The sequence below is a fragment of the Periplaneta americana genome, chromosome 2 (assembly GCF_040183065.1).
Source record: "Periplaneta americana isolate PAMFEO1 chromosome 2, P.americana_PAMFEO1_priV1, whole genome shotgun sequence".
NCBI classification, from domain to species: domain Eukaryota; kingdom Metazoa; phylum Arthropoda; class Insecta; order Blattodea; family Blattidae; genus Periplaneta; species Periplaneta americana.
In genome coordinates this window covers 22,940,960-22,964,370 of record NC_091118.1, presented here as the reverse complement: position 1 = coordinate 22,964,370, position 23,411 = coordinate 22,940,960, and the positions used below count along the sequence as shown (strand labels likewise).

The 23,411-nt window shown below is 36.4% G+C and overlaps 1 protein-coding gene across 1 annotated transcript in view; it reads left to right on the top strand.

Moving 5' to 3' along the window:
* Positions 1-3,662: 3,662 nt before the first annotated feature.
* LOC138716178 (ATP-binding cassette sub-family G member 1) overlaps positions 3,663-23,411 on the top strand; it is a 126,172-nt gene continuing 106,423 nt past the window's right edge. The window contains exons 1-2 of the mRNA XM_069849019.1: positions 3,663-3,800; positions 13,813-14,913. Of these exons, the coding sequence (XP_069705120.1) occupies positions 14,679-14,913 (235 nt within the window). The 5' untranslated portion in view covers positions 3,663-3,800; positions 13,813-14,678. The remainder of the gene's footprint in view (positions 3,801-13,812; positions 14,914-23,411) is intronic.

Genomic DNA, 23,411 nt, shown 5'->3' with positions numbered 1-23,411 from the left:
TTAATTACGGAAAATAATATGAAGCATGCAATATTTCTCATAATATGCAGCTTTGGTATAAAATAATGTTACATTAAATACGGTAGTATTCAACTAATATTTGTATTTGTGGACGTAATTCCACGCCGCTCCGCTAGATGTCAATATTTCGCACTCACGTCAATGCTGCTAGTATACAGCTGTCCGGTATTATTATAGTAAGGTATTTGTTTTAACTGCTCTAAAGCATGTTGACTAAACTTGAGCAGCGATCGTGGATATAAATCGAGGTAGCCCGTGGTAGAAATGCACGCCAATGTCATCAACGGTTACTTGAAGCTTGTGGCAACGATGCACTACCGTATCACACGGTTGCAAGGTGTGTCTCTGCATTTCGTACGGATCGGAATGAGACGGCACATGTGGCTCGCACAGGTCGCTCGTCCATTTGTGACAAACAAGTAGAGTTCTCCTTGCTGTTGACCATTGCTGAACTGTACGAGAATTATCCATCGAGGTTGGACTCAGTTATCAAACTGTGTGGCACTTCCTGAAGAAAAATCTCCACATGAGAAAAACTGCAGCACGCTGGGTTCCTCATAACCTGGCAGAAGCACAGGAGTGGCACCGATACGCAGTAGCTCAACTCCACCAACAGAGATACCACAACGATGGGGACGTATTCCTGCAACGTATTGTTGCTATTGACGAGATATGGGCACAGGCTTACGGGCTATTCCATATGAAATCGATCAGTAAAAAACCTCGCATTTTAATAGGCCTACTTTAATTTTTTCCCTATTTATACAAGGTGCTGAGGAGAGTGCATTTTCAAAAATATACTATCGAAAGTCAAACGGTTTTCGTACTATTGAGCGACAAATTTAGCGTATTTTATAAAAACAAGCCTCTTTCAGCGCTCAGAACTCTGGCACCATTTACTGCAGAACATTGAACGGGAGCTCATTTTGAAGCTGACATTTGGTAGGTTATGTTAAGAAGTAATCCTTATTTTTATTGTATACAGAGAGACAGATAATCTGATTTTACTTACTTTTAGGCTTTTTGCCCATTTGTAAAAATGTAAAAAATATTGAGAAAAAACCTTGCATTATTAAGAGGGATTCGGCATTCTTTACTTAGTAGCTTGGCAATAGGTTTCGAGGGTATTACATAGATTATTTTCACACGCCTAGACTTGAACGGCGCAGTACCCCACACACTGGCCGAGAGCTGAAGATAAGAGAGCATTAGGCGTCATTTTACTCCTGTGTTTATGAAAACTTGTGATAAAGCTTGCCTAGCCATGACTGCTAGACGACACATCACGTGTTTGTCTCCTGGCCTTGCTTGTCTCGACTACCTACAGTCAGCTGGTTAGTTCACGCGCGTACTATTTATTTTCTTCATTTCATATTTTCAATACTTTCTTATCAACCAACGGTGCACCAGTAAAAATATGTGTTTATTTGTACCTTCAATGCGGAATCTAACCATATATTTTAAAAATATTTTTTCGTGGTCAAAGGCGTCTTAATGAAGAAAAATCTAAATTTCTCCATTTCCATAAAAAGTAAGAAAAACTGTTTACATGTCAATATAAACTATAATTTCTCAGCATCAAAACAAACCATGATTTTGATCATTGGGTGAAAGGGTTTCGGAGCCACAACAGTTTAAAATTGCTAATTTAATGAAAATACGATAAATTTAAATATTTTTAATTTAAACACAATGAAGTTCTGATGCCTCAAATTTTGCACAAAGCATTGTATCACAGTTGTCAACGGACAGAAAAAGTTTCATTGTATTTAAAAATTGCAAGGTCAATTTTCTCTATATTTCGGTCGATTTGAGATGGAATAGCTCATACGCAGTCTAATGAATGGCACCACAAAGGATCACCACGTCCAAAAAAAAATGCGATATGAATCCTCTAGACTGAAAGTCATGCTGATAGTGGGATACGACAGTGAAGGTGTTGTCATTAACCATGTCGTACCTCAAGACCAAAATGTCAATGCAGTATACTACCAGCATTTTCTCGAACACAACCTACGTCCAGCTATGCTGAGCAAACGTTCATATTTCCTGAGAGACAATCCACCTTTCATCTTGCATGATAATGCTCGTTGTCATGTCGCAGGAGCAATGGCTGAATTGCTACAGAGATGGGATTTGGAAGTACTGGAACATCCTCCGTATTCCCCTGACATGAGTCCTTGTGACTACGACTTGTTTCCACGGTTGAAAGAACCACTTAGAGGCAAGAGGTTTCAGATATTGCATCAGTGCTTCATGCAGTAAGGCAGTCCATCAGAGAGATAAACAGAAACAACCTCGCTAACGGCATTCAACGGTTACCACGGATTTGGCAAAAGATACAGGAGCACGCTGGTGACTATATTGAAGGGATGTAATAGTAATATGCGTTACAAGAGCGGTATGTTGAAGTTTTCATGTTCGAGGAAAAGTTTGAAAAAGCGAAACGTAGTTGAGCTTTTTTAATTTCCGAGAATTGAAAGAAAACATACCGTACATTATTTTGTGCGAAGATCGTTTATTACATACCTGAAAGAGGAATTTCTAATTAGTTGCAATGAAATCTCCGTCTTGGTTTCTGTTTAATGACGGCAAATTTGCAAAACAAAAATATCTATCTTCAACATTGTTGCTTTAAAGTGTTTTTTGTGTTTACTATACTCCAGCAGGCCGTGATATAGGCCTACGTCTGTCTTTTTTTTTTCCCCCAGTCCTAGATCATATATGTAACAGATATGTCTTGGTTATAGGCTTTGAGGTGAACAACTTTTGTCACGTTTACTACGCTGCCATCTAATTGTTACGTAAGGAGTCACGTCATAATTCCCATTTGAATTGCATTAGCAACTGTGCTGCCATCTCATGTTCGTTTACGGCGGACGGGTGGCGATCCTGGCGGTTATTCTCTTCAAAGTGCTGCCGATTTTAACGTAGCGAGGAGTTATCTGTTACATATATGATCTAGGCCCCAGTCTATGATGAGTCTGGAATCTTGTTGATTTTTTTCACGGCTTCCTTAATGTTACTTGCATCACGAATGCAGTAACTTTAGTGGAGTTGTAGAGTTTACTTAATTTTTGCAAATATTAAAAAAAAATAATCAACAGTGCAATTTAGGTGAAATTGCAGTGGTAAGTTTCCAATTTATAATTATTACTATATTGAACGTCTCTAAAAATAATATGTTAAAAGCCTAAAGCAGTAAAATGAATGTCGCGCTTAAGCGGTAAGAAGAGGGGAAATTGTTATGTGTGTTAGGTTGGGAATACTGAATGTGGAATTTTAGACTTTCCGCGGATTGGTTTTGTGCGGAAACCAAGCAAATACGCACGATCTCGCACAAAAGTATTTTCAATGTAAGCTCAATAATATGTTCGTACTGTCTATGTTGCCACTACTTTATTTAAAATCCTCGTATGAATAAGTTTTTATTCCCTTTTCTTTTCTAGTAAAAGATATCGCTGCGTCTACAATCACAATTATTCTTGATCTCCTATTCCCCCTCCTGTCGCTCTGTATAAAACAAATGATCATTATCTTGCACGTGTAGCCGTGGTTCACAGTCCACTCCATCGGCTCCTTTGCCTGACGGACGGGCGGCCCCATCCATATCGCTGAGTACACACTTGTGTCGCCGACCCAAGACAGGAAGCAGCTTGACAGTTCTGTTATCCCGGACCCGTCAAGTCCTGCGAATTCCCACTGCATCTGTGTGACCGCTTAGCGTTTATTCCTGCGTGAAGAAACGCGAAAAATTACGACTGACCTCTTCATACGATGTGAGTACCAACAACAAAGCCACAAAATACTGACATGCTTTTTAAGACTTTACCTCTGCAGTTGCAATTTAATAATCTCGTTACTAAAGGGACGCTATAACAATAATGTTGCATAAAATTGTACAGTTTCAATTTAATAACTGAAATATCGTTGTTGAAACAACGCCTTAACAATAAGTAATATTGGACAAAATTCTACAGTTGCAATTTAATGACTGAAATCTCGTTACTAAAACAACGCTTTAACAGTAAGTGGGATAAAATTCTACAGTTGCAACTTAATAACTGAAATTTTGTTACTAAAACAACGCTTTAAAAATAAGGTTGGATAAAATTCTACAGTTGCAATTTAATAACTGAAATTGCGTTATTAAAACAACGCTTTAACATTAAGTGGGATAAAATTCTACAGTTGCAATATAATAACTGAAATCTCGCTACTAAGACAACACTTTAACAATAAGTGGGATAAAATTCTACAGTTGCAATTTAATAACTGAAATCTCGTTGTTAAAACAACGCCTTAACAATAATATTGGATAAAATTCTACAGTTGCAATTTAATAACTGAAATCTCGTTACTAAGACAACACTTTAACAATAAGTGGGATAAAATTCTACAGTTACAATTTAATAACTGAAATCTCGTTGTTAAAACAACGCCTTAACAATAATATTGGATAAAATTCTACAGTTGCAATTTAATAACTGAAATCTCGTTGTTAAAACAACGCCTTAACAATAATATTGGATAAAATTCTACAGTTACAATTTAATAACTGAAATCTCGTTGTTAAAACAACGCCTTAACAATAATATTGGATAAAATTCTACAGTTACAATTTAATAACTGAAATCTCGTTGTTAAAACAACGCCTTAACAATAATGTTGGATAAAATTCTACAGTTACAATTTAATAACTGAAATCTCGTTGTTAAAACAACGCCTTAACAATAATATTGGATAAAATTCTACAGTTGCTATTTAATAACTGAAATCTCGTTACTAAGACAACACTTTAACAATAAGTGGGATAAAATTACAACAGTTGCAATTTAATAACTGAAATCTCGTTACTGAGACAACACTTTAACAATAAGTGGGATAAAATTCTACTAACTGAAATCTCGTCGTTAAAACAACGCCTTAACAATAATGTTGCTTAAAATTCTACAGTTGCAATTTAATAACTGAAATCTCGTTACTAATACAACGCTTTAACAATAATGTTGCATAAAATTCTACAGTCGCAATTTACTAACTGAAATCTCGTCGTTAAAACAAAGCTTTAACAATAATGTTGGATAAAATTTCACAGTTGCAATTTAATAACTGAAATCTCGTTGTTAAACAACGCCTTAACAACAATATTGGATAACATTTTAAAGTTGCAATTTAATAACTGAAATTTCGTTACTAAAACAACGCTTTAACAATAAGGTTGGATAAAATTCTACAGTTGGAATTTAATAATTGAAATTGCATTACTAAAATAACGCTTTAACAGTAAGTGGGATAAAATTCTACAGTTGGAATTTAATAACTGAAATTTTGTTATTAAAACAACGCTTTAGCAATAAGGTTGGATAGAATTCCACAGTTGCAACTTAATATCTGAAATCTAATTATTAAAGTTATGCTTTAGAAGGTTGGATAAAATTTCACATAAAATAATTAAAATCTCATTACTAAAGCAACACTTTAATTTTAAAGATGGATAAAATTCTACTTTAATCTTTAGTGAAAGAAGTAACATATTTTCCAAACTCATTTTTTTTATGATTTTTCCTTCATATTCACATAACTCAAATGGGCTGACAAGACGCCAGAACCCAACTTTGAGTGCACATAAATTCTGTGTGACTTAAATTGTGGCTTCCTATTAACGTACTTCCAGTAACGAATATATGTGACGGTGTCGTGTATAGTTCTTGGGGTAGCTCAGTCGGAAGAGCATTCGTGCGCTAAGCGAAGAGTCCCGGGATGGATACCCGGCACCGGAACAATTTTTCCTTGAAATTATTCAAACCTACTTTACAGAGAGCTACTACCTGAAAGCCAAATTTGCATCATTTTTTTTTAGTTATGTATATTACACAATGGTAACGTTTCGGAAACTTCTATATGTCGATATTTTCTTTTAAGAACAAAATCGCCTATAGCATAGAATCGTATGACCATAACCTTCAAAAGCTTACCTTTTCAGAATTTTTTTTTCCGAAAAATAGGCCAATAAAACATCCTCGACTATGTCTCGCTTCCCAAACATTCCGCCGTTAATAGAATACGCCTTGATTCACTATTATTATTATTATCATCATCATCATTATCATCATTATTATTATTATTATTGTTTTAGGCCTATTTTCAGGGAATGTAGTTTCTGCATCGGTAGTTCACATGCCAATAATTTGATGTCGCAAATCACACTAGCATTACTCCATATTTCAGGAATGTTCATACACAGTAAGTTCTCGTATGTCCACACGCAAGCTAATGTCAGAAATGCCTGGAATGTGCAATGCTGACTGTTTTCGCCCGTCCAACATGGGTAAAGTAGATAATAAGTTAACAGACTTTGGAAGCTTTGGTTCGTTTGTAATATTTGCTGCCTTACACTCACATTTCTTCTACCAGCCAATTTATTTTAATCACGTCAATTCTTAGCTTAAATTTTTATTAATTCCCTCCATAATAGAGGTCAATTGCTTTAACAAAGAGTGGGGGTGCCACTCTAAATAGGGTAAACTAGGGTCTGTTGGACAGTCGGACATGTTGGACACTCTGTACTTTAACGTGTTACCTCGCCACTTGTGGGCACCACATTCTGCTAGAAGTCAATGATGGAAGTAGCCACGAGTGGGGTTACTTCCGTCATTGACTTCTAGCAGAATGTGGTGCCCACAAGTGGCGTGGTAACATGTTAAAGTACAGAGTGTCCAACATGCCCGACTGTCCAACAGACCCTAGTTTACCCTATGTGTGATAAATTCTGCAGTGCCTGGGAAAAGTGGCATAAGTCAGTTTCCACAAACTTTTTTTGATAATTTATTGACAACTTACACTGGTTTACGTCGATTTGATTTTTTCTGTATGAATTATTGTAACGGGAGAAATATTTATGTCTCTTTTTCCAAGCAAGCAGATGTTCCGTAAGTTGTCAATAAATTATCAAAAAAGTTTTGTGGAAACTGACTTATGTCACTTGTCCCAGGCACTGGAGAATTCAAATGAGACTAAAGTGATCGTGTTTCCACTGTTGCAACGCACTACTGGATAATAATAATAATAATAATAATAATAATAATAATTATTATTATTATCATTATTATTATTATTATTATTATTATTATTATTATTATTATTATTATTATTATTAGCATGTAGCACGTATGGGCCAATCCAGAAATGCATATAGAGTGTTAGTGGGGAGGCTGGAGGGAAAAAGACCTTTGGGGAGGCCGAGACGTAGATGGGAGGATAATATTAAAATGGATTTGGGGGAGATGGGATACGATGTTAGAGACTCGATTAATCTTGTTCAGGATAGGGACCAATGGCGGGCTTATGTGAGGGCGGCAATGAACCTCCGGGTTCCTTAAAAGCCAGTAAGTATTATTATTATTATTATTATTATTATTATTATTATTATTATTATTATTATTATTATTACTTATCATCATTAAAATTATCTGTGCAGATGTACACTTTTTACACATAGTGAACCGCTGAAACAAGGTCTAATTTATTTCGACACATTATTTTTATACACGTCTGGTATCTACACTGGTGTTATTTCACTGTCCTTTAGAAACCTAAACAATGGTTTTATTTTTAATATTGAATTAAACATTTTTAACTCACTGTCTCCTTGATAACTAAAACTTTAGCAACAATAAAATCCTTTCATTCATTCAATCATTTATCCATCCATGACTAGTATCTTAACTGATCTTTATTTTACCGTCCTTGGCAACATAGACAATGACTTTATCACAGCAGTGAACTAAGATTTAAAAAAAAATTACTCTTTCAATGACAACTAGCACATTAACAACAACAAAATCCATTGTGATGGCTGAAACACTTCCATCCATGCCGCAATCATTGGTCTTTGCTTCAAGCTGAATTTTTTAACCATTTTTACAACAGAGATGAAAACGAATTCATTGTAACCATGGAAATATCATGACCTACCTTATTTTGAAGAAATGAAAAATGTTGCCCCCAAGGTCTTATCTATAATCACATAAATCTAAATTGAATCACTACACATAGCCTACAAGTGTTAACATTTTTTAGAGACTCGGTATATTATAAATAGCTTTTAATTGGCGATTTGTGTAAGTACTAAAAAATTATTTTTTATTTATTTTAGTAGGTTATTTTACGACGCTTTATCAACATCTTAGCTTATTTAGCGTCTGAATGAGATGAAGGTGATAATGCCGGTGAAATGAATTCGGGGTCCAGCACCGAAAGTTACCCAGCATTTGCTCATATTGAGTTGAGGGAAAACCTCGGAAAAAACTTCAACCAGGTAACTTGCCCCGACCGGGAATCGAACCAAGGCCACCTGGTTTCGCGGCCAGACGCGCTAACCGTTGCTCCACAGGTATGGATTACTAAAATTAGAAAAAAAAATATAGGCCTACGTCAAGGGCAACTTATTCGGTTTACGTATATCCCCGAGAAAAAATTTCAGTTGCGGGAATTCGAACCCGGGCCGCCTGTGTGACGGGCTGATGGTGTAGACCTCGCCAACCTCCACAGGGACGAATCTAATCTTGCTGAAATTGTCACAGGGAACCTGTCATTTGAATGATTGGTGAGGATTGCATATTTAACAGGAGAAGCTTAACTTCAAGGTCTCAGTTATTACTCGAAAAATATCCTTCCCGCAACGGCCAATGAAGGTCCAAGGGCAACCAGAAGGCCTGTTGACAAGGATCTCATTTACTGATCGAAATGCTAAGTGGATATTTCTTCTCCCCCTCCCATGAGAACCCTATTGCTAGTTCAAGACATGACGCCCTAAAAGCCCTAGATCTAGATCACATAGCTACAGAGCTCTTACTTCTAGTGCCGATTGTATAAATAACTAATCTGGACTCATAAGTTTGGATTAAAATTAAACCTAAAAAAATCTTACAAGGAAACATTCTGATTGAGGCAGACAAAGAAGTTAAGTTTTTTTCTTCTACTGTGTTAATGACGTCAAAAGAACTGCTTATACACATTTTGGCCACTCGGCCGTAATTACGAGGTCGACCAGAAATTGATTTTCCCTGGGGCCGTTTACAGAAAAAAACATACTTGCATGGAAAGAGTTAGTGAAACGGATACATCAATTGAAGCGATGAGATGTAGAACAGCACAAATCCACGTCTTCACACTATATGACTTATGGGCATCGATGAATTCGTCTCATTCAGAGCTATATGTTGAGAATCAAAACGACACAAAAACCAGCATTTTAGTGGATATTTTAGTGGCAATGATAATCAAAACATCACAAGATCGATAATCAAGTCCACATCTTTGCAGTAACGGTTAGCGCATCTGGCCGAGTAACCAGGTGGCCCGGGTTCGATTCCCGGTCGGGTCAAGTTACTGGTTGAGGTTTTTAACGGGGTTTTCCCTCAACCCAATATGAGCAAATGCTGGGTAACTTCCGGTGCTGGACTCCGGATTCATTTCACCGGCATTATCACCTTCATCTCATTCAGATGCTAAATAACCTAAGATGTTGAAAAAGCGTCGTAAAATTGCCTACTACTATCCGTAAACTAAGCTGTTCTGAATTCACTGACACTACTATAAGTTTCTGGAAGTTGATATTCAGACCAGCACAAGTTCATCGTCGGATTATCTCCCATGTGGCAGCCTTGGTGTTTAATGGTGTATTTTTTGGGAGATGGTATGTTTTTCGCATCTAATAGTGTAAATAATCAAAATGATTGTGTGTGGTATAATATCTAGTAACGATGATGTCCCAGTTCCACAGTTAAAATCACAGCCATCATCATGAAAAAGAATTACTCTTAAAAAATAATCGTTTAAGTGGCAAACCATATGTAAACACTGCTGAGACTAATGTTCTATGCTCAGCAGCTGTGGCTGTATGTTTTTGGCATACATAGAGTGTCTGATAACAAAAGATTTAGGGGAGAGTTGGGTAGTATCGGACATCGGGTAATATCGGACAGTGCGTTTCTTTCATCTACCACCAGATGATAGTACCTGAATGACATGGTTACGTTTCTGTGATATCGCATACTTATGTAAAGAATCGATTGGTGGTAGTACCATTTCCCGTAACAAACCGGAAGTAGGGGTACCTGTGGTCACTTCGAAATTTCAAATGAGAACATGGGTCATTGAAGGTACCATTGGAAACTGCTTTCAGGATAACAGGCAGGGTTTGGAATTGAACGGGTTACATCAGCTTCTTGTCTATGCGGATGACGTGAATATGTTAGGAGAAAATACACAAACGATTAGGGAAAACACGGAAATTTTACTTGAAGCAAGTAGAGCGATCGGTTTGGAAGTAAATCCCGAAAAGACAAAGTATATGATTATGTCTCGTGACCAGAATATTGTACGAAATGGAAATATAAAAATTGGAGATTTAACCTTCGAAGAGGTGGAAAAATTCAAATATCTTGGAGCAACAGTAACAAATATAAATGACACTCGGGAGGAAATTAAACGCAGAATAAATATGGGAAATGCCTGTTATTATTCGGTTGAGAAGCTCTTATCATCCAGTCTGCTGTCCAAAAATCTGAAAGTTAGAATTTATAAAACAGTTATATTACCGGTTTTTCTGTATGCTTGTGAAACTTGGACTCTCACTTTGAGAGAGGAACATAGGTTAAGGGTGTTTGAGAATAAGGTGCTTAAGAAAATATTTGGGGCTAAGCGGGATGAAGTTACAGGAGAATGGAGAAAGTTACACAACACAGAACTGCACGCATTGTATTCTTCACCTGACATAATTAGGAACATTAAATCCAGACGTTTGAGATGGGCAGGGCATGTAGCACGTATGGGCGAATCCAGAAATGCATATAGAGTGTTAGTTGGGAGACCGGAGGGAAAAAGACCTTTAGGAAGGCCGAGACGTAGATGGGAAGATGATATTAAAATGGATTTGAGAGAGGTGGGGTATGATGATAGAGACTGGATTAATCTTGCACAGGATAGGGACCGCTGGCGGGCTTATGTGAGGGCGGCAATGAACCTTCGGGTTCCTTAAAAGCCATTTGTAAGTAAGTAAGTAAACTTTTATTGTTTACTCACAAAGCAACAAAAATGGTATCTTCTGAGAAATGTTGTATGTTGTTTATGTAGGTACACTCTTCATAGTAAATGTTCAAAATGTACACCATCGTGTGCTAAACAATGTTCTGATCACCTCCTAACATCTGTTATTGCACTTTCAGCACAGCTGAGAAACCCACAGCCTTCTCTAGTTCTGTTTCATGTCTTCTCTAGTTGTTGGACGCACCTGGTAGACCATGTCTTTCATTCTCCCCCATAAGAAGGCTTGCCCGTGACTTAGAATTGCAAATGGTTATCAAATTTTTTATGAACAACCAGTATCATATAGTTTTCGAGAAAAAAGGCGGATACGCGTGGTCTGAAACATCCGGTATATATATATATATATATATATATATATATATATATATATATATATATATATAGTGAACCGTAAGTAATGCCGTTAGTTTCAGGGAGTTATTCTTTGAGATATTTCAAACAAAAAAGTTTAATACAGTTTTGCTCGTTTTTGCTTCCTTTTCGAGATAAAAATTGTTTTATATGAAACATTTCACAGCATGTTTTGTATGTATTTATTTATTGAGGTTTTTTCCGGGGTTTTCCCTCAATCCAAAACTAGCAAATGCTGGGTAACTTTTGGTGTTTGACCCCGGACTCATTTCACCGGCATTATCACCTTCATATCATTCGGACGCTAAATAACCTGAGATGTTGATACAGCGTCGTAAAATAACCCAATAAAATAAAATAAAAATGTATTTATTTACACTGCAAGTGGCAAGCACCCGGTGGCAGTGGTATACACAATATAAACAATACACAATAAAATTACAATACACAATACAATTATATACTCAATACAATAAGAATACGCAATACAATTTAACACAATAATTACAATTAATAATAAAACATAAAATAACCTAATTTTACAATACAACCTACATATGTATAGGTACTACATAAGTTTCAATAGTCTTTCACTTTACTCTCATCTCACTCACTGTAGTGGCACTATGACGCATTTCACTGACACTTTAGGACACATTTCATTGACGCTATAAATTATCACTGATCGGAACTGTTCACTGCACTGTAAAACCATAACTTCACTGACTCACCTCGCTTCACTGATACAACAGTTCAAATAAGACAAATAATTACATCCTTATGCATACTTATAAACAGAACTACATTTAAACTAAACATTTCTAGTCTAAGACCCTCTTACACGCTATTTTTAAATAATTTACAATTCAAACCAAGGGACTAACTCGTCAGGCTAAATAAATACATGTGACCTTAAAAAATAAATGTTAAATCATTGAATCATTGATTCAGTTCCCAATATTTTCAGCCAATTTAAGAGAGCAATGCGTTATGATAATAAATAATTGAAAAGATTTTAGTTTTGTCCTTTAAATGTGCAGAAATTTGGTCTGAACAAATGAAACTTTTCGTTCTGAAAAGGAATTTTAAAATTTTACATTTGTTCGGATCAAATTTCTGCACATTTAAAGGACAAAACTAAACTTCTTTCAATTATTTATTATCATAATACAATGCTGTATTAAACTGACTGAGCGTATTGGGAATTAAACCAATGGCTTTCCCAAAACACGCCACGAAATGAACAATTTTTATCTCGAAAAGGAAGCAGAAGCGAGCAGTATTGTATGAAACTCTTTGGTTTAAAATATCTCGAAGAATACTTACTTACTTACTTACAAATGGCTTTTAAAGAACCCGAAGGTTCATTGCCGCCCTCACATAAGCCCGTCATCGGTCCCTATCCTGTGCAAGATTAATCCAGTCTCTATCATCATGCCCCACCTCCCTCAAATCCATTTTAATATTATCCTCCCATCTACGTCTCGGCCTCCCTAAAGGTCTTTTTCCCTCCGGTCTCGCAACTAACACTCTATATGCATTTCTGGATTCGCCCATACGTGCTACATGCCCTGCCTATGTCAAACGTCTGGATTTAATGTTCCTACTTACGTCTGGTGAAGAATACAGTGCGTGCAGTCCATTCTCCTGTAACTTCATCCCGCTTAGCCCCAAATATTTTCCTAAGCACCTTATTCTCAAACACCCTCAACCTATGTTCCTCTCTCAGAGTGAGAGTCTAAGTTTCACAACCATACAGAAGAACCGGTAATATAACTGTTTTATACATTCTAACTTTCAGATTTTTGGACAGCAGACTGGATGATAAGAGCTTCTCAACCGAATAATAACAGGCATTTCCCATATTTATTCTGCGTTTAATTTCCTCCCGAGTGTCATTTATATTTGTTACTGTTGCTCCAAGATATTTGAATTTTTCCACCTCTTCGAAGGATAAATCTCCAATTTTTATATTTCCATTTCGTACAATATTCTGGTCACGAGACATAATCATATACTTAGTCTTTTCGGGATTTACTTCCAAACCGATCGCTTTACTTGTTTCAAGTAAAATTTCCGTGTTTTCCCTAATCGTTTGTGGATTTTCTCCTAACATATTCACGTCATCCGCATAGACAAGCAGCTGATGTAACCCGTTCAATTCCAAACCCTCTGTGTTATCCTGAACTTTCCTAATGGCATATTCTAGATCTCGAAGAATAACCCCCTGAAATTAATGGCATTACTGAAGGTTCACTGTGTATACAATTTATACTGCTCTTTGCCTGGCTTATTGCTAATATCAATTCTTTTCTTTGTTCTTTGCAGATAAAATCAGCTGCACGGAAGGGAAACGAAGGCATGTGGATTAAGCTAAAAAAAGAGAAGAGGATCTCTGTTGCATTTCCATTCGTCATTATATGCAACGAAGTAACAAACAGAGTTTATTACTACAGCCCAAAGTCCATCCGCGGTTAACTCATACAATCATACATGCGTTGATTAAGTGATATTTCCTCATTCTCTCTCATGTTTCCGATGTGATTTATTCTATTTCTCGCTTTGTTATTCTTCGCGCGAACACAGTACTTGATAAAACGCCAAAGAAGCAGTGGTAGGGGACATTCTGACTTGGACAGCTATACATTGCATGGATTACCTCATTACATGTAAAGCTTTTGCACAGGACAGACAGTTGAATGACATTCCCGCATAGCACATACGTATCGTCATAGCAACGGCGATGCTTTTCTCTGTATCTCGATATTAACTTGATCTTTAATCATTCTGTGATAACGTTAAGTTATAAAAAGACTTCAATAGCAAATTAACCTGTCACTTAGTTACTTACATAGTCTATCTTCAGTTGTTTTGAAATCTTTTTCTCCGATATTTGAACGTAGAGGTAGTTGTGGGCATCCACGGAATTTGTGAAAAACGCCCAGGGGAGTATAAAAACTTACATAAGAACAACAAAACAACCTTGGAAGGTATAGGTATAAAAAAGAGGGGAAGAGTCAAGTGTTCAAGGCTCGGCTGTGACGTAAAAGTCAGTTTGTGATTACTTTTATTATAGTAAGACTTGAACATTTTATTCAGTCTGCTGCAATCGTGTGTTAGGGGAGGTAGAGGGGCACTGTACTAGTCACGAGAGAGGAATAGAACTGTTCCGTGAACATCAAGTGAAAGTAAAAATGTCTGAAAAGCAAAGTTCAGCTTCACCACTGCAATATTCTGCAGTTCCGTCCGCCGACTCTGCAGTAATTTCGTACAAAAGTGATGGAAGTGATTACGTTAATATCTCCGAAAATGTGAATGGATATCCAGCTGTTTCAAAACCGCAAACGTTTTCACGGCTCCCCCGTCGAACCCCTGTGGACATCCAGTTCGACAACATAGCATACACAGCTTCACTTGGATTCAGAAAAGGTAAGTTAAATTGATTAATAATTTTAACCCTTTGCAGTACAGTAAGACAAAAAATTAAAACAAAATGTAATTTTTTATGTTTGTCATATCATAATCATAACAAAGCTTCGATATATATTTTTTTTTTCAAAATTATAACTTTTTTTTTATTTTAGTAGGTTATTTTACGACGCTTTATCAACGCTAGGTTATTTAGCGTCTGAATGAGATGAAGGTGATAATGCCGGTGAAATGAGTCCGGGGTCTAGCACCGAAAGTTACCCAGCATTTGCTCATATTGGGTTGAGGGAAAACCCCGGAAAAAACCTCAACCAGGTAACTTCCCCGACCGGGAATCGAACCCGGGCCACCTGGTTTCGCGGGCAGACGCGCTAACCGTTACTCCACAGGTGTGGACTTCAAAATTATAACTGTGCAAAAAAAAAAAAAGTCACTCTGACTGACCACTATGCCACAGTAGGGATCTTAATATAATTGTACAGAAAGAAAGAAAACTGTGATTTCTTCGAACAACCACTATGATGCAAAGGGTTAAATTGTGAAACATGATATACAACACCATTTTTTCTACGTTTCAAAAAACGTTAAGGGATTACATACATCTTCGAAGGTCAAACAATTTATTTTTCTCGTATTAATATGGTAATTTAGAGCCCGGATGTTTATCAAAATGCCTTTTTTACTGGGTGGAAGTAAATCATTATTTGCATAGATAGGCCTATAAATGTGATTTTGAGTAAATCAAAGTGATAGAACTCATTTTTATTTTGCCTATTTTGCCTTTTTAAGGAATTTTTTAATAATAAATGCTTTTTTTGTAATTTTAATGCAATTTTCTTGTTTATTTGCAATTTTCTAATTAATTGTAATTTAAATATTTGAAACAATGACTAACTTTACTAACAATAGTAAATAAAAGTAATTTATTTCGGTCCCCATTCTGCTAATAATCGTCCTTCAATACTATTGGTGTAATATGAATAATGATCGACAACCCACAGTTACAAATATAATATTGTCATGTCTTCACGGTACCAACAATCAGCTTTATAATTTTAAATATTAAGCTCGTTCTCATAGAAGTTATCACGTAACATTTTCAATTGTTTGCTTTCATATTTTCAAATCTTAAGCCCCATTCACAATGAAAATTAAACATAACCGTAACATAAACACAGAAGTTTGCGGCCAGTTTATCAAATGGGATCAATCACAATGAGTCACATAAACATTGCCGTTAGACGTTAACATGAAAGTTTGCAAACTCTAAACTTTCATGCTTATGCTTACGTGATTTGCAAACAGTACACAATCGTGGAGCGATGATGAATACGACAGAATATGAGGAAATGGCGTCGTTGTTATGTTTCCATGGTTGCCAAGTATCTTAGCGATTTTGTTTATGTTCCCATCATGAATGTTCTTGATTTTACCGTAACTTTTACATTTTTCTGTTAACGTTTACGTTATGTTTAATTTTCATTGTGAATGAGCCTTTACTGTTACAATTTCGTGCTACACATGTTTATTATTGTAGGAGAAAGAAATTTGAGTGAGGAACAGTCAGTTATTGTCGGGTGACAGAAGGTATAAGATCGGTTAGGTAGAATGTCAAAATTCAGTAAACCATTGCGAAGTAAACTTCATGCTTACGTTAGTGAATTTGGTGTCCATGTGTTTTCAACCGATGGAACAGTTTTGTTATGTAAGGTTTGTGAAAAGACAGTTAATCACGAAAAAAGAAGTATTTTATAAGTCAACATGTCACCTACGAAGTAAATATGTGAGTTGTGTTGATATAATTTAAATTTATTGCTAAATATTATTCCTTTTTACAATTTATAATGCCTTTTTCAAAGATTATTGTATCAATTTTTTACGTTTTATTGTCTTTTTTGCCTGCCTGTTTTAAGCGTTATAAATGCCTAAACATCCGGGCTCTAGAATTGGCAAGGAGCAGCCAGTCTTCTACAAGACATGTGCTGTTTTTCTCTTCTACGGAGGAGGGACTCGAAGTCTTGTACTGCAGCCTGACTGACCGTAACTTACAGTAGAAATAATTATAATGTTTTTAAGTTGCTTAAAACCTTAGGATACTTCAAATATTTTCATATTTAGTTCAAGGAAAGACCAAAATATGGTATACAAAAATAGGGATTGAAATAAAACAAAATTGTGATATTAAATTCACATTTCCTTACGTCATTTTTTAAGTGTTTGCAATATGACAAGATCTGCAGCAAGTTATAGACTAAAACAAAGAGTATTTGAAACATCAGTTAATGAAATAAGTCAACTTAAACTATAATAGTACATTATGCAATGAGCCTATAATGGTTGTAATTAAGACGCGAGTATGTTTATGAAACGAGCGCAAGCGAGTTTCATAATTTTCATACGAGCGTCTTAATTACCATTATAGGCAAGTTTCAAACGACTTTTTATGCTCGACCATATTTCTAACTTGAAATTATTCATAAGTATTCATGTCATTGTTATCTAAGTGAGGAGCGGAACTGACCTTGTGCAATAGCCTGCCTCATAAATTGTGAGATGTGCGCAGACGCGAAAGTATTGATTTTTTCCGAGAAACAGATGTCGACGATCTTGATATAATCTAGAGAGTAAAAGAAACATTAATCTTGATATAACCTTGAAATTGAATTATACATTGAAAAACGAAATGACAAATTGAATTTATTTGAATATTATTTACAATTAACGCTAATTATTATAGTAACAGAACTGACTTTATTTCAAATGTAGGTTATTTATTGTGCAATTGGTGAAATCGATACTTGCGCTTTCATATGGTGCTTTCTGATTGGCGGAACACCTGAACTTTAATGAATAGATGTACTTTAAAGGTCCATTAAAGGGCTGCTACCAGGTGTATAATTACTACATTTCAGCATGGTCGAGCTTAAAGAAATATATTTCTTCAACAAAAATATTTCCACGTTAATTTAAAAAATTCACATCGATATGAGATTTTCATGGAATCGCTCAACTGGAACTTTGAAAATTTAGGCGCCCCAAATTTTGTTTCTGGGTCTGTACAAATCGCTAAATGAAATTTTTCAAAATTAATACGTCCAAAAACTCCTCCTTATGTAGGCAAATATATTTTTTCTTTTTAGACCGAAGAGCAATTTTCAAAACATTAAGAATATAAAATTTCATCATAATAGGATTTAAGGTTATGAAGGAAAATAAATCACAAATCATTTACATTTTTAAAGATGAAAGTGTATTATAACTCCCTTCCCCTCCCCCCCCCCCTGTTTTTACGGAAGAGGGACCCGAAGGCTTGCTCTGCAACCTGAGGCATTACTATTCTTGGAATGATATTTGTAACCGAACAGTCGAGCTCTTGTACAAGTACAGCACGCCGCACCGTGAACTTAACCCGGACTACTGTATGGTATGGATGTTAAATGTTATGTTTTATTTAACGACGCTCGCAACTGCAGAGGTTATATCAGCGTCGCCGGATGTGCCGGAATTTTGTCCCGCAGGAGTTCTTTTACATGCCAGTAAATCTACTGACATGAGCCTGTCGCATTTAAGCACACTTAAATGCCATCGACCTGGCCCGGGATCGAACCCGCAACCTTGGGCATAGAAGGCCAGCGCTATACCAAGTCGCCAACCAGGTCGACTCTATGGTATGGATGATGATATGTGAATTAATGATGATGATGATGATGATGATATATGAATTAATGATAGCGAAATGAACCCGAGATCCAACGCCGGAAGTTACCCAGCAATTCTGCTTCAATTGGTTGAGGGAAAACCACGGAAAAAACCCAACAAGGTAATGTGGCCCAACCAGGATTTGAAGGCGGACCCGCTCGTTTCACGGTTAGACGTGCTAACCCTTACTCCATGCCAGTCGACATATATCTCCTTAAAAGAAGGTAACTTAATTTTGAATGCCATTTTATTCCGCTATATTTCAGTGAGCGGCAGTAGTATTCCCGTAAAATTTTCCCTGGACCAAAAATACATTACCTACAATTATTCATTCATGGATTTCCAGCCTTCCCTCTTTTCCTCCGTCTCTTCGTCTCAGCATATGATATGCCTATATCTCAATGTTGTCTATCATCTGATATCTTCTTCTGCTCCGAACTCTTCTCCCGTTCACCATTTCTTCCAGTGTGTCCTTCAGTAGGCAGTTGCTTCTTAGCCAGTGACCCAGCCAATTCCTTTTTCTCTTCCTGATCAGTTTCAGCATCATTCTTTCTTCACCCACTCTTTCCAACAGAGCTTCGCTTCTTTTTTTTTTTTTTTTTTGTTTTATTGGGTTATTTTACGACGCTGTATCAACATCTAGGTTATTTAGCGTCTGAATGATATGAAGGTGATAATGCCGGTGAAATGAGTCCGGGGTCCAACACCGAAAATTACCCAGTATTTGCTCGTATTGGGTTGAGGGAAAACCCCGGAAAAAACCTCAACCAGGTAACTTGTCCCGACCGGGATTCGAACCCGGGCCACCTGGTTTCGCGGCCAGACGCGCTGACCGTTACTCCACAGGTGTGGACAGCTTCGTTTCTTATTCTGTCTGTCCATTTCACACGCTCCATCCTTCTTGATATCTACATTTCATATGCTTCTAGTCGTTTCTCTTCACTTCGTCGTAATGTCCATGTTTCTGCCCCATACAATGCCACATTCCACACAAAGCACTTCACTAGTCTTTTTCTTAATTATTTTTTAAGAGTCCGCACAAGATGCTCCTTCTTCTATTAAAAGCTTCCTTTGCCATTGCTATCCTCCTTTTGACTTCAGCTCATGTTACTGTTTATAGTATACAATGTAACTCCACAAATAGACGCTCACTCTCGTATACTTCACGATACAAGGTAAGTCAACGCATCCTGTCCCGTGCTGCACAGGGCTAACCAGTTGGACCAGTGCAGTAGTGTGCAGATACTCGTACACGTTGGCAGCAAGGCAGGGAACAAAAAATATGTACTTATGTTGAAGCAGAAGTTACAACTATTGGAACGGTTTAAAAAGGTGAATCAATCAGAGCCATCCCTCAAGAATTTGACATTTCGGTCAGAACAGTGCATGGGATAAAGCAAAATTCATCTAAATACGAGGCATTCTGTAGTGATTATAAGAAGCTTCGTTATTATCAGTTGAATGTAGGATGAAAACACAGCTTATTTTGTGTATTTCCTAAATTTAATCAATAGGTATGATTTATGTTCTCTCTTGAAGGGTATACACCATTTTAAAATAATTTAATACATAAACACAAGATTACAAGAAATGCTCAATAAGTTTTTGGTAGCTTTATTCTCGTCGGCTCTAATCAACAATAACAAAAATGCAGGTTACCAGGCGACGATAGAAAAGAAAAGATGCGAAAACAAATGAATGTGGTGTACAAACAATTGAATGCTCTTTCATATCTATATATATAATTTGAACTGGTAATGGAAATTACGTGAAAACGACTGAACGGATTTTAATAAATGGCCCCTCATTTTGAAGCTTGGAACCCAAAGTTTTTCGGAAAAGTAGTAGTTTTCAGTGAAATGTTAATTTTCCTACATAATTTTCCTATTTTCCAATATCCATCTGTTGTCAGTTTTGAGAACTAATTTTCTTGAACCACGGCCGACTTGATTGAATTTCAGAACAAAGCACACACTACAATAAACAATAGACTATTACACGAAGGCCATGACCTGCAGGATTGCCGACATATTTAGAGCTCAATTCGATTTGTTATTAAAAACTGATTCTGCAATGTATGATTTTCTGAGTACAGCTGTGTATTCGATATTCAAATCTACAAAACCTGAGGTGGTTTGATGACATTATTACCATTAGACATTAAATATTATTACAGTTAATATCAAGATAATAATATTGTTATTAAAAATCAAATATTTTTATACTTATTAACCCAGTGGGGTTGGGTCTTTTTCATATACTTAATGGCGGTGTAGTGTAGATATTGATATGTGTCATTGTCTTCAGTATTGGCTCGAGAGAGCGCAATAATTACAATTCCTAAGGAAAGATAAAAAGGTATTACTTACTGTTAAAATAAGAGGCTTAGAAAATTTTGTATTCTCCAGATCATTTCAACAAGATCTCTTAGTAGGATAAAATGATTTTACGCTCTACATTTCAAGTTATACATGCAGCAGCTATACGAAAATGCTATTGTTCGAAAGCTTAGGAAACCTGACTTTTTAAACTTTTGCCTACAATCCACAATGACCTGAAATAGCTACTGCTATCGTCCTGACATTGATACTTGCGTTTTCGCGTTGAAACTCAAAAACTGAAGTTGGATAGGTTCACGAAAAAATATTTGGCCTAAAAAAATCCATTCAGAGGGAGTATGTTTCATTATTGTGGAAGCAAATAACTATAAAAAAGACAAGTATTCTTCATTGAAAATAAATCTGAAAAATTTGTATTTGACCGTATAACGAACTTAGTTTGCAGCAGTATTTGCTGCACAAGCCACTAGTTTAAGTATAAAAATATAGGGGTGCAAACTGAAATTTCAAAGTGGGAGTGGCTGGGGGTGGGGGTGAAATCTAAAATGCAATTAACCCTTGTTTAAGACTCCCCCCTTTATATCTAAATTTACGTGTTTTTTTGGTTTAAATTGAATTCGATTAATTAACTAGTTATTTAAAGTGAGAAGTTTTGAAATGAAAGTCCCGTATGTATATATATTTAGAAAGTTTTTCCTCTAGAAGTTTGTTTTATGTTTCAGATGTATCACGTATATATTATAATTAATCACGGATTTGTTTTGTTATATGTTTTGCATATACTAAAATATATTATTTAAAATTATGTACGTTAATTACGGTCAGCGCGTCTGGCTGCGAAACCAGGTGGCCCGGGTTCGAATCCCGGTCGGGGCAAGTTACCTGGTTGAGGTTTTTTCCGGGGTTTTCCCTCAACCCAATATGAGCAAATGCTGGGTAACTTTCGGTGCTGGACCCCGGACTCATTTCACCGGCATTATCACCTTCATTTCATTCAGACGCTAAATAACCTGAGATGTTGATACAGCGTCGTAAAATAACCCAATTAAAAATAAAAAAAAAATGTACGTTAATTATTTATGTTTCGGTCAACACGCCATACAAAACATTGTACAGCCCTTATGTTTACCAATGTCCGCAGTACTCCGTAGAAAGACGGCGTTCGTACCGTAAACTGGGGTAAAGAGGATCACATGTGGTAAAGTGGATCATATGTGTATTGTTAGATAAGTCAGCGCCACATGGATCACACATGCAAAGAAAATCTTTCTTCTATAAATGCCACTAAAAATAGTTTTCTTTGCAAAGAAAACTATTTTTAGTGGCATTTATAGAAGAAAGATTTTCTTTGCATGTGTGATCCATGTGGCGCTCACTTATCTAAGCAATACACATATGATCCACTTTACCACATGTGATCCTCTTTACCCCAGTTTACGGTACCTCGTCTCGCACACGGACCATTGCTGTGTCTATTTGTGGAGTTCCACTGTACCCCAAGTACGAGTATATGAAGCTGTTCACTTTTCTACTACCTCATTTCGAATTCGCACATGTACCACCTTTATTTTCTTCCGATAACCATGGTCTTCGTCTTGTTTGCATTTATCTTCATCCCATACTGCTCGCAGATATCGTTTAACTCCAGTAGCATAACCCTTAATATCATCTCTTGCGGATGAGTTCTCCACATCTAAATCAAAAAAGTCCTATCTCTAATTTTCCTTGTTAAATTCCTATAATCAACGTACTTTGATATCCACAGTTTATCAATTAGTTATTCTTTACATTTATGTTACTGTTGCTAGGAGCAACGAGTGGATAGAAGTTTATTGAAGTTACTCGTCGTTATGGCAACAAGTGACTAAAAACAAAATTGGAAATAGAGCGATTTTTTTCTAGAAACATTCGATTATTGTGACGTTTTGTTAAGTGACCTAAGTTCTGAATTGTCAGTCAAGTTACAGCGAGCTCAGAATATGTGCGTCAGATACGTGTGCAACATCCGACGGTATGATCACATATCACCATCCTTCGCAAGTCTCTCGTGGCTCCGACTTAAAGAACGTAGAACTCTACACTCTTTGTCTTTACTCTTTCGAATTCTGCACACTTCAACACCAAATTACCTTTCGTCTCGTTTCTCTTATCTATACTCTAACCACGACGTAAATACCAGATCACTTATCTGTGGCACGCTAAGTATACCTCTTCATAGAACATCTTGTTATTCATCATCTTTTACAATATCCACCTCGCGTCAATGGAATTCCTTGTCACAAAGTATTAGGGGCTGCAAGACAATAAACACCTTTAAGAACGGCTTAAAAGATAACCTTATTAGCATTTCACTCCAATCATACTGATTTAAACTATCACTGACTACATTGTTACTTTTTTCTTTAGACATCATCCTGATTGTGCTGTATTTTAATTGCCTCGTAATAATCTCTTTCTATT